Here is a 14,700-nt window from a genome sequence, read left to right as displayed (position 1 = left end):
TTCCCGCAGCATGCTGACTCGCTGCTCCCCAGGGGCAGGGTGCAAACGTGGCTCCCTGTGTACGAAGCGAGGTCTGGCCACTTGTAGTTTGGGAGGGAGCACCCAGCTGTACCAGAGGCTGGGTCACAGGTGGGGCTGGACACGGGGTGCACATCCAAACCCACAGCCACAGGTGGCTTCTGGGGCTGCTGCTCCTCACACAAACCCAACTAGGACCAGTCTGAGCCCCTGTCTGCAAACCCCAGACACGGGGCTGCCGATGTCGAAACACCACAGCTTGCTTCCTGTCAGGGTCCGAGGAACCGACCCAAGAGGAAGCAGGGCCAGGTCCCGCCTCTTAACTGCAACGCTCCCGAAGTACCTCACCAACGAAGGCCCTTCAAGCTCGAAGGGATTGACCAGCTCCGGTGCCAGGATCAAGCAGCTACCAGGGTGTAGCACACCCAGCGTGGGGACGGGACGGTGGTACCCCGTGCTCATCGGTGTCACCCCGCCACGGGGAGATGGAGTGAGGGGCAGCAGCATGGCCGGCCCACGGGCAGCACTGCCCCGTCTCACCAGCCTGCAGCAGCACAGCCCCAAACCATGGAGCTGATTCTGCAAACTGGGGGGACCTGGAAGCGTTACAGGAGGACAGTCCACAGCTGGGCGGTTCTGCTGAGGGTTGCAGGAGATGGAGGCGCCAGAAATGGAGATTTGGGGTCCCCCCCTGCTTTTGGTCCCCGTAGACAGGAGCTGCACCTCTTTTGTGATGGCCCAGCAACTTTTCTCAGAGGTAAGAACAGTGGGATTTTCAGGGATTTTCCAGCTGCTTCCCTGGTCCCGTGGCAAAACTGTGCTCACATCCCTCCTTGGAGCCACCAGCAGCCGCACTGACTGTGCCCCGACCACTGCCATGGCTACCAGCACCCGGGAGGAGTGAGCCCGGGCTGAGGGCCAGCCCCGGTGGCTACCGACCCCCCCCACCTCCTGACGCTGTCCCGGCAGGGAGTGACCCGCCATGTCACACCCGTCGCTGCAGTCACAGGTGCAGGGAGGCAAGGGTCAGCAGAAGGCATCTTCTTGCCCCAAAAGAGCAGGGATCCAGGGGTGCAGAGCGGAAGAGCCTCCACCCCCGAACCAACCAGCGGGTGCTGTCTGCACCCCTCCTCGCCCCCGTGGAGGGGCTGGGGGACCACAGCACCCCTCGAAAAAGCAGCAAGCCTCACTGACGCCATGGGGTCGCAGGACCCGGTCCCCCCAGGCAGAGCTCATCCTTCCAAACACCCCGTCTGGAGAGGAGAGGAAACCCTGGGGGGAGGCGGCGGTCGTGGAGCAGCCCCTCACCCCATGGCCCCGTCGAGACCCTCCTGCCGACCCTCCCCAGGAGCCTCACCAGCCGCTATGGGCGGGCAGCACAAGGGGTCTCAGATTCGTCTCCTCCACCAGTGCTGGCACGGCCACCAGCAAGGAGCAGCCTTGGAGGGCCAGGCATGGCCAGGCATCCCTCCCCGCACAGCGGGAAGCCCGACCTGCTGCTCGGAGGGTGAAAAAGCAAGAGTCGGGTGTTCAGTACCCTAGAAATTACCTGAAAAATGACTGCCTGCGGTTGTACCACGCACTGTCTCATCAGCATGGAGCACCACTGCCATAGCATGGAGGAGAGAAAACACAGACACGTGAAACGAGGAAAATATAAAAGGAGAGACCGAGAAGGACAAACTGAAAAGAGGGGCAAGATGGAGTCTCGCGTGTTTCCCCTGTCCCATCCCGCTCAGCTCAGGCGGACAGGACCCAGGTGCCTGGCGGGGAGCTGGGTGTGGCCCCCCCAGCAGGCAGGGTGCCCAGCGGGGGAGCGGCTGGGGTGGGGAGGAGAGGGGGGGGTGTCTGCGCACCCGTGGGCAGCAGCACACCCCCCTCTCACAGGCAGCGGGGTCTGCACGGCCCTTCCCCACCAGCTTTCGCTGCAGAGCACTCAGGGGAAGGATGCTGCGTGGGGAGAAGTTTCACATCCACCTTCACTGCAAAAGCTTTATTTCTAAATATTATCCCCGCGGGGCAGGGGAGGTGGTGGGTGGATGGAGGGAAAAGGGGTGCAGGAGTGTTTCGGTACCATTTTTAAAAAATTTACGCCACAAGGCAAGCTGCAGGCTCTGCCATCTCCTGCTGCACTACAGTGAGGCAGCGAGACAGCCCATCACCAGCTTCACCCTGACCGTAACCCACCAAAAGGTCAACCCACCCTGCGCCCACAGCACTCTTCTCTTTGAGATTTACCTGGTGTTTTATCCTAAGGCGGCAGGCAAAGTGGGGAACAAGAGTGCTCCCTGAAACAGCCTGGTTCTGGGCTGCCGGCGTGGGAAACTCAGGGAGGTCCCACGAGCTGGGATGAGCCCTACGGCAGCGCTGCGACAAAGGCATTCCCCTCCTTTTTGTGGGGCACAAACCCCCCACCCCACACCAAGCAAAGACTGAAAAGAGGTGGCTGTTAAAAGGAGCCAGCTGGCACCCGCTGGGACTCACACGTGTTGCTTTTTGCATCTGCTCAGTTTTCCAGATCACACCTTCAAAATGCCAGGCGGGCATGAAGCAATGCCTCATATGCCCTCCCGCTGCCAGCACGGCCACCCCCGAACCCGCAGCAATGCTCGGGATGCAGCAGCAGCAGCAGAAACACGACTGGGGCTTGGACCCTCAGAGCAACGCACCAGCTTGGGGGGTTTTGGGACTTGGCCTGCCTCCTTCCCTCCCAACAGACACGGTGCAACAAGATGCCTTCGCTGTCAGAAACAACGCTGCTCCTCCTTTAAGCCAAGCGTCCATCTCAGGCGTCCAAAAACCTCAGTGCTGTCCCCCAGGTCACGACCACCAAACCCCCCGCTCGCCGCTCGGGGCAGCAGCAAGCCAGACCTCACACCCAATACGTCCAAGTCATCGCGTCGTTAATACTTTAAAATTAATAAATAAAGGCAGAATTGGCGTGCGCCAGGCAGGCTGTCCATGGAAACCCCTGCCTCAGCCTGACAAAGGGAAGGAATTTGTAACATTAGATATGGTTCGGAGAGCTTAATCCAAAGCAGCTCTAATTAATCTCCCCAGGCTTTCAGAAACCCAGCGCCACTCGCAGCTGCACGGGCACCGGTGCTGTTCTGCCTGAAATTTTATGGGAATGGAAAATCCATCCAAATGCCCTCCTCCTCAGCCACCTTGGATCCGGACAGAGAAGGCATCCGAAAACCTATATATCACAGCCCCGCTGCCACTGCCGGCCAGCCACCCCTCCATTTCATAATTTACATCACATTCCCTGCGCTTCCCACCGCCGCCGCCGAAACCAGTTCTGCTTTGGAGTAAAAGCTGTTACCACAGCTCACGGGGCCCAAACCCCAGTTTCCCTTTGTTTTCGGCAACACTGGGCTCCTTGCTGTCTCACAGGGCACAGAAGTTTGATTTCAGCAGCACAACATTTTTCCCTCAGTTTAAATGGAGTATTTCTGAATCTCCCTTTCACAAAACATGTGTATATTTAAAAAATTAACAGCTGTGCTTCGTTTTAGCCCAAATCCAATTAGGATTGTGTATGTCCCCAGAGGTTCCTCTGAAGATAGTGGGAATTAGCTAGTGCACCCTGCCATGAGCACATTTACCCTCATACTTCAGAATAACTGACCTGTTTTTGACCCAGTCCTCAGATTATCTGCATGTGGGAAATGACATGCTACGTTTTACATTTCCATGGTGCAATCCATAAGCGGACGCAGCCATTCTCCAATTTTCCGAAGGGACGCCCAAATCCAATCTAAATGCCTAGAATTTACCTGTTGTTTTTCTTTTATACATATAAATAGCTACATTTCCATTCGCTCTTTGTTTCTCATTTTCATTTTGTTCTAATATCTGCATGTAAATGTCTGAAAATAGCATCTGTAATTGAAGATTATGAAGTATAGCCAGCTCCTGACAGGCTGCTAAGGAAGATGGATTATCCTCATTTTTCTGTAAATTTTGTCAATTTTGGAATTCATAAGCTATCAACACTGATCAAAATGTGACCGCACAGCTGTGTCAAAGCGGACGGCGCGGTGGTGGCGCGGCTCCCGAGGAGGCACGGGATGCCGGAATCCTTCCTGGCGGCTCCCAGCACCTACGTCCCACCCCCCCCATACCCCCCCGTCATCCCTCCCCCCCCCCCCAAAATAAAAAATACTCAAATAAATAAATTGAAAGTACGCAAATTCTCTGCTGCGCCGATTCACATCAGAAAGCGTAATTTATTGCATGTTCTCCCTTTTTATTTATCCCTAAGTAGTAAACACGATTTCCATTCAGGGGGTTCGTTATGTTCCACTCCTACCAGACAATCACAGCACACTTGAGGCAATTGTTTAGCCTCTTCCTCTCAATTTTCCCATTACTGGGAGTAAGTACTGTTGGGACTCTTTAATAGCCCGACTGCAGCCCATATCAATAACAGATGAGGTTTAATCGTCCAACACAAAAATTATTTAGGCTCAGTAAGGACATTCAATGTCATTTGCATAATGGCATTTCTATCCTGAGCACCTAACCCATCGTGCATAAACAAGGCCCTGGGACCATAAATAATAATAAATCATGACGTCCACGCTCCTCTTGCTGTAATAGGAGCCTCTCTTTGTAGAAATTATTTCAGCAGGAAATGGGCACTGTAATTTTAAAGACATGTGGCATTGCACAGGGCAGTAAATCACACCCATGCGCACACACACGCACACGCACGCTCCAGCGAGGCTGCCCATGGTGAACAACAAAACCCCGCGGAACAGCAGCGCGGAAAACAGCCCATGCTTGCCGCTGAAATCGTCCCTTTTTTTATTGTTATTATTATTATTTCTCAGTCAGAGCTAGCAGACTAAATAAAGGCAAGGTCTGAATAGTGTGCATGGTGTCTGGGCATGCGTATGGGGGGATGCTGAACCCGAAAGTCTGACAAATCCCCACCTGGACGTCCCTTGAACCTCTCAAGGGCCCTGCAGGCCTTGAACCTCTCCTGGAAGTTCTGGTGGGAAGAAAACAAAGACTTGCAGACGCTTGCAGGTGTTTTTCCACCAAGCTTTTCACTGGCCATGGCAACCCCAGTTGCCCGGCTGGGGCAGAGGAGGCCGGCAGACTCTCCTCCTCTGGTTTTTAAGCAGAAGCCTCCATAGACAATGATGATAAGGCCAGCCCGAGGGAAGTAAAAGGACACATACCACCCGGTGAGGTAAGGTGGCTTTCCACTATTCAGCCTCATCAGGACCAACCAGATGAACACTGGCGGGGAGAGCCCACCTCTGCTTTTGCCAGGACTGGAAAGTTTCACCGTCACACACCCAACCCTCTACAGCTCTACTGCTTCCACTGAGGCATCTGGCATGGGTGAGCAGGGGAAAAAACACAACCAGCAGCACAGTCAAATACTTCCCTACGGAGAAATATGAAGCAGAATTATGAAGGCACACTGGGAATGGGCATGAAGTTGGCATCAGTATTGCCAGATCTTCCATCCATCCTACTGACATGTGTGTATCTGCAGTGCTTTCCCATGAACTACCTGAAGGGTATTTCACAAATGCCACCCAAGAATCCTTTCATAGCGCTCTCTGTATCCTATTAAGTATTGTGCACAATAAACTGGTTTCAAAGCTGTACCCCATGGCAAAATAAACGGGCAGCATTTACCATGGGTCAAGACTCCCAGGTAGCCAAAAATCCAGGTGCACCAAATCTGTACCCAGGTGAAAGCCAACAGAGAAAGCCACAGAGTTTGCTGTGTTTTGTGGTGTGTTGCAAAATCCATGCTGAACAGATCCATATCAATCCATAAACTTCTGAATTTCAGGCCACTTTCAAAGCTGGACACAAACACACATTCTTTGTTTTCCAAAAAAATTTTAACTTTTTCTTCTTGGTGCTCCTGGGAGCCTGGTGACCCTACGGGGATCAGGAGTCTGCTGTTTTCCATTTTCAGGGTGGCAACTTTCCCTACAACGCTGAACTCCCCACCAAATCCCCAATGTGGAACCGACCTCATTAAAAAAAAAAAAAAAATAAAATAAAATTAAAAAATAAACCAACATAATTTTCCAAAGTTTTTTTTCATTTCTTCACCTGTACCTCAGACTGGATTGGGAAGGGCCACAATATTGCAAGGCAGTTTTCATTACAGCATGTTTATGGAAAAGCATCTGCACTGAGCATGTTGCTGAGGCTCCTGGGTGCTTCGTCCCAGACAGCTCTCCATCCCGTCCTCCACGCTGTGTGAGCCAGCTGCTGCTCTCCCACCCCAACCACGCTCTTCCCATTTTCCCTCGCAACCCTATGAAAGCTTCCCCAAGTCACACTGCAACAGTTGGAACAAACAGCCAGTAGCTGAACATCAAGGTTGTAGGATAATCCAGGTTGAAAGGAAGTTCCAGAGGTCCCTCAAGGCAGGGCCAGATACAGGGCCAGGACGGGTCGCTCAGGGCTTCATCCAGCTGGGTCTTGAAAACCACCACGGATGGAGACAGTGTGACTTCTGAGGGCAACCTCTGCCCCGCCTGACCAGCCTTCGCGGGGGAAGAAGTGATCCTTTGGATGCTGCAGAGCCCCTCCTGCATCCGCTCATGCCCTGTCTCTTGTACTCCCACCAGGCATTGCCGTGGAGAGTTTGGCTCCTTCAAAGATGCTTGAGCACATCAAGATCTCCAGGTATTCACTAGCTGTGTAGGGAGCATACTTCAAGGAACCCCACCTTTGTTAATTAAAGTGATGGACAGATTTAGAGAAAGCCTACAGAATGAGTGTAAAACAGCAGTGGTTTCCAAACCAAAGGGCGGAAATTGTATTTGAAACTAGTCAAGGCTGCAGGATCCAAATATTTACTGGTGGTAGAGAAGAGAAGCCTTGTTCCATTCTTCGAATGTCGGTGCAAGCCCTTCCTCTCAAATATAATGTGAGCAGGCCAGGCATTAAATAAGTCAACGGGCAAGTGTGTTTACTCACAGATTTGTTTTTCTCTCTCTTGCAGGACTAACACAGACATAAGGAGGTTGGTGAATTTTGCTATGACATAATATTGGCTGATTAGTGCCATTACACGATGTTGTCTTTTTCCACAGAGAAAAGCAGCTTCAGGAGAATTCCAGATCTGTGTTCCTGTGCAAGTGGAGCATCACATACATACACACGGCAAAGTGCATAGACGACTCCTCTATTATTGTTCAAAGGGACAAAGACTACATAAGCAGTTATAATTCTATTCATCTTACTCATACATTACGCTTTGATGTGATACTGAAAATGTGACGGGTGGCCAGTAAATCACTGCTCTCCTTCAGCTCTCGAGCAGCGTCCACGGTTTGCCTGGCTGCTGTCTGTGACTTCTTCTGGAATGATGGACTTTACCATTAGCTGTCTGCTGGTGACATGGAACCCTGGAAGGAAGACTCCACTGAAGACAAAGTTGTGGGTTTTTATTTAAAAATTGCTGATGCGATAGACCTGGTTTATCTCTCCAAACTGAAAAAAAAATTGGCTATTTATCGCAAAACACATGATGAATAAAGGGATACAATTACTCAAAGCCAGCTCCCAAATTGCAAGGAAATGTGGAAACTTCTGGCAAGATAGCAAGAGGGGAAAGTTTTTCTTAGATTTCCCACCTCTGCACCCCACTTACAGAAGCCGTGGCAAGTCCCCAGGAGGAGATCACCTGCTGCCTTTGCAGGACTTTGTGTTCCATTGTCATCACTAAGCTCCAGGTGTAAAGCTGGTGGAAAGTGCTGAGATGAAACCTGGTGACTGGCAAAGCATCCCTTGCCGGCGTTACCCAACAGAAACAGTGCCAAGCTTGCAATTTCCAAACCCTTGACCCTCAGGGAAAAAGCACACCACGCTCCTCCTCAACGGCCACACATCACTGACAGCCCCTCTGCATAAGCCTGTGCACAACCTGGGGAGCCTACCCAGGGGGTAAAAACATCCCCCACTATGCCCATACAGAGCAAAGAGAAAAGAGACAAGGATGAAGGAGGTGTCAGACCTCCAGACACAGCAAGAGCGGCCTTTCCTTTAACTTGGGGATTTGTATTTTCACCTATGGTCGTACCAGAGAGCAGTCATGAGGAGAAAAGGCAGTGTTAAAAACCAGGAATGCACTGCAATTCCTGAAGGCATTGCCTACCTCGTACTTTGGGATTCCCCTTGCCTGCTGGGGCAAGGGGAGGAGGTGACAAGGACTGTATAATCACACGCTTTGCTGGGTAAAAAACTGGCTGGATGGCCAGGCCCAAAGACTTGTGGTGAACGGAGTTAAATCCAGTTGGCGGCTGGTCACGAGTGGTGTCCCCCAGGGCTTGGTTTTGGGGCCACTCCTGTTTAACATCTTTATTGATGATCTGAACAAGACGATCAAGTGCACCCTCAGTAAGTTTGCAGATGACACCAAGTTGGGTGGGAGTGTTGATCTGCTCGAGGGTAGGGAGGCTCTGCAGAGAGATCTGGACAGGCTGGAGCAATGGGCTAAGGCCAACTGTAGGAGTTTCAATAAGGCCAAATGCCGGGTGCGGCACTTGGGCCACAACAACTCCCAGCAGCGCTACAGGCTTGGGGAGGAGTGGCTGGAGAGCTGCCAGTCAGAGAGGGACCTGGGGGTGTGGATTGACAGCCGGCTGAACATGAGCCAGCAGTGTGCCCAGGTGGCCAAGAAGGCCAATGGCATCCTGGCTTGTATCAGCAATAGCGTGGCCAACAGGGACAGGGAAGTGATCTTACCCCTGTACTTGGCACTGGTGAGGCTGCACCTCGATGACTGGGTTCAGTTTTAGGCCCCTCACTACAAAAAGGCCATTGAATTACTTGAGCGTGTCCAGAGAAGGGCAACGGAGCTGGTGCAGGGTCTGGAGCACAGGTCTGATGGGGAGCAGCTGAGGGAACTGGGGTTGTTTAGTCTGGAGAAGAGGAGGCTGGGGGGAGACCTCATGGCCCTCTACAACTCCCTGAAAGGAGGTTGCAGAGAGCTGGGGATGAGTCTCTTTACCCAAGTAACAAGTGATAAGACAAGAGGTAATGGCCTCAAGTTGCACCAGGGAAGGTTTAGACTAGATATTAGGAAGGATTTCTTTACAGAATGGGTTGTTAGGTGTTGGAATGGATTGCCCAGGGAGGTGGTAGAGTCCCCATCCCTGGAGGGGTTTAAGAGTAGGGTCGACATAGTGCTTAGGGATCTGGTGTCGTTGAGAACTGCCAGTGTGAAGTTAACGGTTAGACTGGATGATCTTCAAGGTCCTTTCCAGCCGAGATGATTCTGTGATTCCTCTGGGTAGGAAACACACCCATGCTCTGCCCCGCCGGAGACAGACATGGTCCCACATGAGCAGGGAGATGAGCCCCAGCAAGCCTGACGTGGCAGACTCGGAGGGAAGAAGCATCAGCATAAACCCAGGCCATCGCTGGGGCTTCCCCAACAAAGCAACAGGCACAGGGAGAGCTCTGGCCTTTACATACACCCTGAAGTTGCCCTCTAAACTCCCTGAAAGGAGGGTGCAGAGAGGCGGGGTGAGTCTCTTGAGCCAAGGAACAAGCACCAGGACAAGAAGGAATGGCCTCAAGCTGCGCCAGGGCAGGGTCAGACTGGCTCTTAGGAAGGATTTCTTTGCAGAAGGGGTTGTTGGGCGTTGGAATGGGCTGCCCAGGGCAGGGGGGGAGTCCCCATCCCTGGAGGGGTTGAAGAGTCGGGTTGACCCAGAGCTGAGGGATCTGGTGGAGTTGGGAACAGTCAGGGTGAGGTTCATGGTTGGACTGGAGGATCTTCAAGGGCTTTTCCAACCGAGATGATTCTGTGATTCTATGAAATCCCTGACACCTCTGGACTGCTGCTTTCCCCCAGCCTGGCTTCATTGCGCTGATTTGGCCACATGCTGCTGGGAGGAGAGGGACGAAGCAGGCATGTCCCAGTGGCTCTTTTTATTCACTTTTTGGTCCATTTCTTCAGGCTCTGACTCGCTGAAGCCTGGCTGAGACAGAGAGACCCAGAAGGACAAGAAACAGCCTGTGCATTTCCTTACAGGGTGACAAGTACCTCCAGGCTTTGCCAGCACAGCAGGGTCAGTGTGATAAAACCCCGGCTCCATCCTCCGCCAGCAGACACTCCTCGGCAGAGCAGTGCTGCTGGGGCGTTGCACGCTGGGCACCACAGACCCCTGGAAACACTCCCAATCGGCTCACGGAAAACTTTTCAGGAGAAATCCTAACCCCAAGGCTGCCCACCGCTCCCAGATGAAGGAGGGGAAGCAGTCACCCACGGGAAGGGGCATTGAGCTCAGGTCCAGGCAGGGGTATCCCCAGCTCTCTGCTTGGGTTACCCCACCCGGGTTTCTCCCCACCTCTTTTTCTTACTCGAAGTTTTAATTCCAGCCGCTGCTCACACACACCCCCGGGTGTCCACGCAAGCTGCAGGGTGCTCTGTGCAAAGACGATGCTGATGCAGAGAGACGTTAGCAGCATACGCAGTTCCTGTCACGCTACTTCCCCAGAAAATTCCCCGCCACCACAGCCCTGCCACCACACAAACTACCAGGTGTCTTGCAACACGGTCTGCTGTGACTGTCACCACCCAACACGACATGTCACAACAAGGTGGCACACGCGGAGAATTTTGCACAGCCTTCGGAAGCTCGTGCACAAAATAAAATGCTTGTAAGGGTGGGCAGAGAGGCAAGGATGCGAACGGGAGGTGTAGGCCCAAGGAGCTTCCTGCTGCTGTTCTAAAAAAAAAACGCTTGCTGTGCATGAAAGCTGATTTTCAGCAGGAAGAAACGCCATGGCAGGTTTCTTTTCTCCTTCTCGAGACGAAAACAGAGCAGAACCAAAGCTCTTAGCCCCGTGCTGCCTGTTGGATCCTCCCAGCACCACCGTAATGTGAATAAGCAACAACCACAGTGATGGTGAACAGGAACAGGGATCCTACAAGCCTCACACGCTGAAGGCTCGTCCTCCAGAAGCCAAGGGCAGTTCAGAGCTCTGAGCTCCCTGGAGCATCCGGGGGGTCCTGGCAGATGGAGGAGCTCTACCCAACACCTCTGCAGAACAACCGGGGGCTGGTGGCTCCCCCTGAACTGGGGGCTGCAGCATCGTGTCAGGGCTCGAAAGGCTTTGAGTGCAGAGTGGCTCCCAAACAAGCACCTCACGCAGGGAGATGGGGGTAAGTGTGACTGTCATCTCCAAAGAGCTGCTGTTCCTTCCCAGTGAAATACCCTGTGCTACGGCTGAGCACTGGTCCTCTCTGGTCCTTTTCTATACCTCTTTAAATTTTACCATTATTGAAAAGCTGGGCAAGAAAAAATATTACCAGCCCAAGATCTCCTTCCGAGCAGCCTGTGACTCCCTCAGAGGACCCTCTCCCCATCCCTGCCTGTGCCAACCACCAGCAGCAGGGACGGGCAGCACCAGGAGTGAGCACCCTGCCCTGCAGCACACCCCTGGGGTGCACGCACCCCGTTCCTACATCCCGTCCCAGCTTATCTTGCGGAGCAGCAGCAAAGTCCCACACTGGGAGAACCGACAGAGCAACCGCGACAAAGGGCCAGCGCCACGTCCCGGCGAGCGGCAGGAGCACAGCAGGGTCACCCCAGAGTGGGGGGAGCCCCCAAATCCCCCCCAGCCCCCAGCAGGCTCCATCTCCTACACCAGCATGCGTGTTCTACTGAGCTGCAGCTGCCCCAGCCCACGCCGCTGCCCGGGAGGGGATGGTGGGGGACAGAGGGAGCTCTGCACAGCTTAACCCCCAGCCTGGGGTGGGGGTCATGGGCATCCGTGCCTCCCACCGTCCCCCACCACCACCCTGCCTGCTCAGACCCCGCGCCCTTTCCATTCGGTAAGGGTATTGATCTGCTGGCAGCAATGGGCTGGATAATTAGCCAGGAATTAGGGTTTCTATTACAGCCAGGAGGCTGCCCCAGCTGATTTATCACCTGAATAATTTACTGTGATTGAAAGGAAATTAAAATGAACTCCATTTGACAACTGTGCGCTTTTATGGGCTTTAGTGAAGACTCAAAAGCCAAATTAATAGCCTGGTGTTGTTTAATAGTCTACCGAGAGTAAATATGGGAAGGTTTTTCCTCTCCTGATGTGCTCTCTTAGGCTGGATTTTAGAGTTGTTTTTTTTCCCCTCCCACCAATAAAGCCACAGATTGGATCAGAGGAGGTTTCAGCTGGGAGAGGAGCAGCTGTAAAACCACAGAACTGTCCTCGCTGGCTGCTCCTCTCCGGGCTGCCGGCACTGGCCCTCCCCTGCCCGTTTCTGCAGGCAGAGGGGCTCGCGGTGCTGCAAAATGGGGGCGAGCAGGCAGCACCCGCCGGCTGCCCCCCGCCAGCACTGGTACCAGCACACAAACTGAAACACGGGTCATGCTTTCTGGCTTTAACAGACTTTTCCTGACTCTTCTTCTATCTGTTTGACACATTTCTGACTTTTCCCTGTTACTCCTGAAGATCAAACCCCACCATTACAAGGAGGACTGTACACCTCCGCGCTCTCATGAGCGGCATTCCTGCGGACACACCCTCCAGCACAACTCCACACAGTAAAAAAAAAACTTTTGCCTTTCAAAGATGACAAGCATCTGTCCAGATAAAAGTGAAACATGAAGATTTTCAAAAGGACTTATGCCCCTCTCTTGGTCAGTTCAGAGAACTTCATCACAACTCTGAAACAGAGGGCAATCAGGTTTTAACTTTGTGCAATTTTTCCAACTTTTTTCAATTTATTAGCAATTTTTTCAGGCTCATTAGTTATCCAAATTTCATCTGTCTGTGTGTATCTCCAGATCCAGATGTATCCCTGCTGCCTGTCATGAATACACATATTAGTATATGTTTGCCTGGTTTCTGCCTAAGCCCAGAATATCTACATTTTATCCAGAAATGAACACGAGAACAGATACTCAGTTTAGTTCTAGCTAAAAGCAATGGGAAAACATCACCAAGGGCCTGGGAATTATCTGCTATTAGCCGCAAGCAGTTCTCTTCTAAGTCGGTGACCTACATAGTGTTGAATCTGGTCACATCATGTTATGCCTCATTATGGCCCTGATCTAAAGTCTATTGAAGTCAATAGAAATATTCCTCTTGGCTTCAATGAGTATTCGATTGGACCCATGTGTGAAGCTGAAAATACAAGAGAATCCATTTCTGTTGTGGACAGAAATCCAGCATAGATAATTCTCTTCTTTATTCTGAGGAAATTAATGCACTGCCTCTCCTGCCGAGCCGATCCTGCTGTATATCCTTCACCCCGCAGTGTTCCCCTGTGGAGGCATTAATCCCACTCTCACGGCCACCAAAAGTGCATCATTCTGCCAGCCCCAGGCTTGTCACCCAACCACTTCGATGGGGCTTTCCTGCACCCGTCCAGCCTCCCGTGCCTGAAGCCCCGCCCCAGGTTGTTTTGGGGGTGTTGATCCCCTAGAACATCTTCCTGTCTATGCTTTACCTGGCAAATGTGTTTGAGTCAATGACTGGTGCCGCAGGCTTGGCCGGCCCGGGACGGCTTCCCCAGGGAGCTGGAGAGAGCTCTTCCATCCTTCTGGCTGGAATCACGGGAACCCACTGGGGGACAATCGGCCTCATGGCCACGCAGGGGGGTTTGCTGAGTACAGCCAGCACCTCCAGTTCCTCCCAGTGGAAAATCACACCACTTAGCACAGCGAGGGGAGGGCACGGGATGAGTGCCAGTGCTGGGTAAAACCTGAATTGTGGGCTCAGTGACCACGAGCAGTGGGGTTTTGCCTACGTCAGGGGCCAGGCTGGGCTACGTTGGTCTGCCACAGATGCAGCTGTACAGCACAACTCCCGGGCAGGCAGGCAGGAGACACTCCTTGTGTCAGTTCAGCTCCCCCTCCGAGGGGAGCCTGTAAGGAACTGAAGGAATTAATGCCCCAAATATTCATCGAGACAGAAAACCTCAAGGACAAGCTGTGGCCTTTGTGATGAGCCTAAGGAACACCGCCCAAGGAAGCGCAGAGTGTATCAAAGGATGCACGTCCCCACTCCCTTGCGGTTGTATCACCAAACTCCTTAGAGTTTGACTCCGTAGTCTCAAAGAGGGGAATTGTAGCCCATCCAACTGTTTCTCCTCAAGCACAAGGACCGCTAATCACCGGTTCCGTTGTGTAAGCCTGATAGGATCCAGGCCTTGCTAAACTTCACCGGTGAAGAGGCGATGAAGGATTGGTAAGAGGGGAGCATCCTGCCCCAGAAGGCGCCAGGAGATGGATGATTGCCCAGGAAGCACGAAGTCAGCAAAAATCTACAGAAACTGGAGGAGAAGTAAAGGTGTCAGGGCGAGCACAACTGCTGACGAGGGGGTTGGTGCACCCCATTCCCCCTCAACACATGCACAGAACCCCTGCTTCACCTTTTCCCCGTCTCTCGTGGGAATGAGTTCATGGAATACCTGCCTCTCCTCATCCAGTATGCAAATCAGCTGGTAAAATTAACTTAAAAGGCGACAGAAAACATAGCTGGGTGTGCACACACCACCCCCCCCCCCCCCAAGATCACCAGACCTGAGGCAACGCTGGAACCTGGGGTGGGGATCTGGGTTCTTTAGCTCTTTCTCTCTTTTCATTTTCTTTTCTTTCCTTTCTTTTCTTTCTCATAGATTTATAAGAGAGCACATCGCTTATGATCCTTTTCCAAGTTTAAGCTGTTCCTACC

The 14,700-nt window shown here is 52.6% G+C and overlaps 1 protein-coding gene across 2 annotated transcripts in view; it reads right to left on the bottom strand.

The window, feature by feature from the left end:
* The window catches only part of PAX5 (paired box 5), a 136,840-nt gene that overhangs the window by 70,185 nt on the left and 51,955 nt on the right, over positions 1-14,700 (bottom strand). Inside the window, exon 7 of one of the 2 annotated variants that reach the window (XM_074856358.1) lies at positions 1,568-1,624. The exons of the other annotated variant lie outside the window; for it this stretch is intronic. Within the exon in view, the coding sequence (XP_074712459.1) occupies positions 1,568-1,624 (57 nt within the window). The remainder of the gene's footprint in view (positions 1-1,567; positions 1,625-14,700) is intronic. 2 annotated transcript variants of the gene reach the window in all.

This window comes from Strix uralensis, chromosome Z (assembly GCF_047716275.1).
Source record: "Strix uralensis isolate ZFMK-TIS-50842 chromosome Z, bStrUra1, whole genome shotgun sequence".
In the NCBI taxonomy this organism is placed as follows: Eukaryota; Metazoa; Chordata; class Aves; order Strigiformes; family Strigidae; genus Strix; species Strix uralensis.
Note: the sequence above shows the minus strand (reverse complement) of the source record. Positions and strands in the feature narration are given on the sequence as shown.